The sequence below is a fragment of the Triticum urartu genome, unplaced genomic scaffold, assembly GCF_003073215.2.
Source record: "Triticum urartu cultivar G1812 unplaced genomic scaffold, Tu2.1 TuUngrouped_contig_7033, whole genome shotgun sequence".
NCBI lineage: Eukaryota > Viridiplantae > Streptophyta > Magnoliopsida > Poales > Poaceae > Triticum > Triticum urartu.
Window position 1 is genome coordinate 1 of NW_024117844.1, and position 2,240 is coordinate 2,240.

Genomic DNA, 2,240 nt, shown 5'->3' on the forward strand with positions numbered 1-2,240 from the left:
ATGCCGAAGAGCGCTAGCATGCCTGTCGGACCCCACCAACAGGGCTCACAAGTCGGGTTCATCACACTGCAAACTTTGCCATGTCTGGTATAATCAACACAGCTGACGACAACATGTACGGGTCCACCTTCATCTTCCGGTCGCACTTCCGCCATGCGCCCAACGGCCGGTATACAATAGGAACATGTTAGAAACAAAGAAGCATCGTTGGCATCGTATGAAGCAAAACTTCTATACAATATATAGAAGCATATAAGTACGCACGAGAGACAAAAGAAGAATGGATGATAGTATCACTCCATAGGTGCATCGAGCCGACGATGATATGACCCCGCGGCGACAGCAACTGCTGCACGGAGATCGACACCACCTACACGGAAGGCAAGCATGTCTGATGTCCCCCACCTACTCTGCTTATTATGGGAGATGTGAGATGTGAGACGTGGTGATTTGTTTTTTTTGTTTTTACACGAGAGAATTATGTACGTGGAAATAGCCAGCAGTTTGGGACGAGAGGCCGAAGCTAACAGCCTCAAGATTGGAAAGAATCAGACGACGGATTGAAAGTGTTTCCCAAAGTTAAAAGGTTTAAACGGATGCCAAAATTACAGAGTTATACTAAAAGAAAGGTTTAAAAGGACGCCAAAATTACAGAGGGGGCACAATTAAGGCACCAAATCTTATGCAATATTTTCCCTATCTGTCGCCAATATCATATCATGAAATTAATCCTTAGCTAGGCGATCCCTCCACTATAAATCTACCCGTCCTCCATGCCTAGGAAACCAACAACGACATTCCATTCCTCCGCTAGTTTTAGTTATCCCTTGGCCGGCCGGCAAGAGTGGCAATGGGTCGGCTTCCGAAGAAGGTGACCCTGGGGTACGTCCGCGACGACTCGACCCGGCGCTCTAGGTACAAGCAGCGTCTGAAGGGGCTGATGAAGAAGGCGGGCGAGCTGGGCACCCTGTGCGACGTCGAGACCTGCGTGGTGGTGTACGGCGAGGGCGGGGCGGCGCCTGAGGTGTTTCCTTCCCCTGACAAGGCGGTGGGTATCCTGAATGGATTCAAGAGCATGCCGGAGCTGGGGCATTGCAAGAAGACGATGGACCAGGAGGGCTTACTCACCGAGGGCATTGCCAAGCTCCAGGAGAAAGTCGACAAGTCCCGCCGCGAATGCCAGGACCGCGAGACCAGGTACCTCCTGCAACAGATCATGGACGGGAACCTCCCGGGCCTCGTTGGCATCAGCGTGGAGCAGCTCGCCCGCGTTGGCTACAAGGTGGAGGAGCTGATGAAGAGCTTGGGCGAACGCATGGGGAAAACTCATTCCCAGGCGCCGCCGCCAGCTCCATGCGTCACCACCGGCAGCATAGACATGGGGTCTCCGGCGCTGTATCAGGCGCCAGAACAACAGCAGGAGGGCACCCTGGTCGGTGGCTACGCTGGTGGTCACGACGGGGCCGACTTCACCGGCGGTGATACGGTGATGCAGATGCAGTCCTTCAATCTGGAGTTTGGTTCGTGTCATTTCCCTCCCATGTACCAGGCGCCGCCGCCAGCTCCATGGGTCACCACCGGCAGCGTAGACATGGGGTCTACAGCGCTGCATCAGGCGCCAGTGCAGCGGCAGGAGGGCACGCTGCTGAGCTCCGGAGGGGATCTTGGCACCCTGGTCTACGGTGGCTACGCTGGTGGCCACGAAGGGGCCGGCTTCACCGGCGGTGATATGATGATGCAGATGCAGTCGTTCAATCTGGAGTTCGATTGGAGTCAGTTCCCTCCCATGTAAGCTGGATGAGGATCGTTGGAGTGCATGGCAAGCTAGCGTCGATCTCGTCTCGTCTCGTTTTATTAGTTTCTGCATGGTTAAATTCTACAGATGGCATCGTGAAGATGAGACATTCAGCTATTTCCTGGAATTGTTATATCTCGTCTATGTGTATGGTTTTATTCGCCATGCTCTCTGAGCCAGGGCACTTTAATAATTATTTTTGATGAATAAGGCATTTTTATTTGTAGTGATTGAATTTGTTATTCAGTAGGGGTCTCTAAGTCTCTTCCATAGGCCTTCGTTTGATCTCTGTGGTTGTTCAGTTCGTCGCAGATCGTAAGTTGCATGTGTTTAGAGAAATCAGCAGCTTGTTGTGTGTATTACGGCACTTAAGTACAGCACAGCTGCGTGCCTGGTAGTTCCCTGATTGCTACCACGATTAAAAGAAAGAAACATGGTCGTGTTT

At 52.1% G+C, this 2,240-nt stretch overlaps 1 protein-coding gene across 1 annotated transcript; it reads left to right on the forward strand.

The window, feature by feature from the left end:
* Positions 1-850: 850 nt before the first annotated feature.
* LOC125531403 (agamous-like MADS-box protein AGL80) lies at positions 851-1,792 on the forward strand. Its single transcript, XM_048695822.1, has one exon. It carries the CDS (start codon positions 851-853, stop codon positions 1,790-1,792), a length of 942 nt encoding a protein of 313 aa, XP_048551779.1.
* Positions 1,793-2,240: the final 448 nt, after the last annotated feature.

Coding starts and splice junctions, on each gene's coding strand:
- LOC125531403 (XM_048695822.1), top strand. CDS start 851: ATGGGTCGGCTTCCGAAGAAGGTGACCCTGGGGTACGTCCGCGACGAC.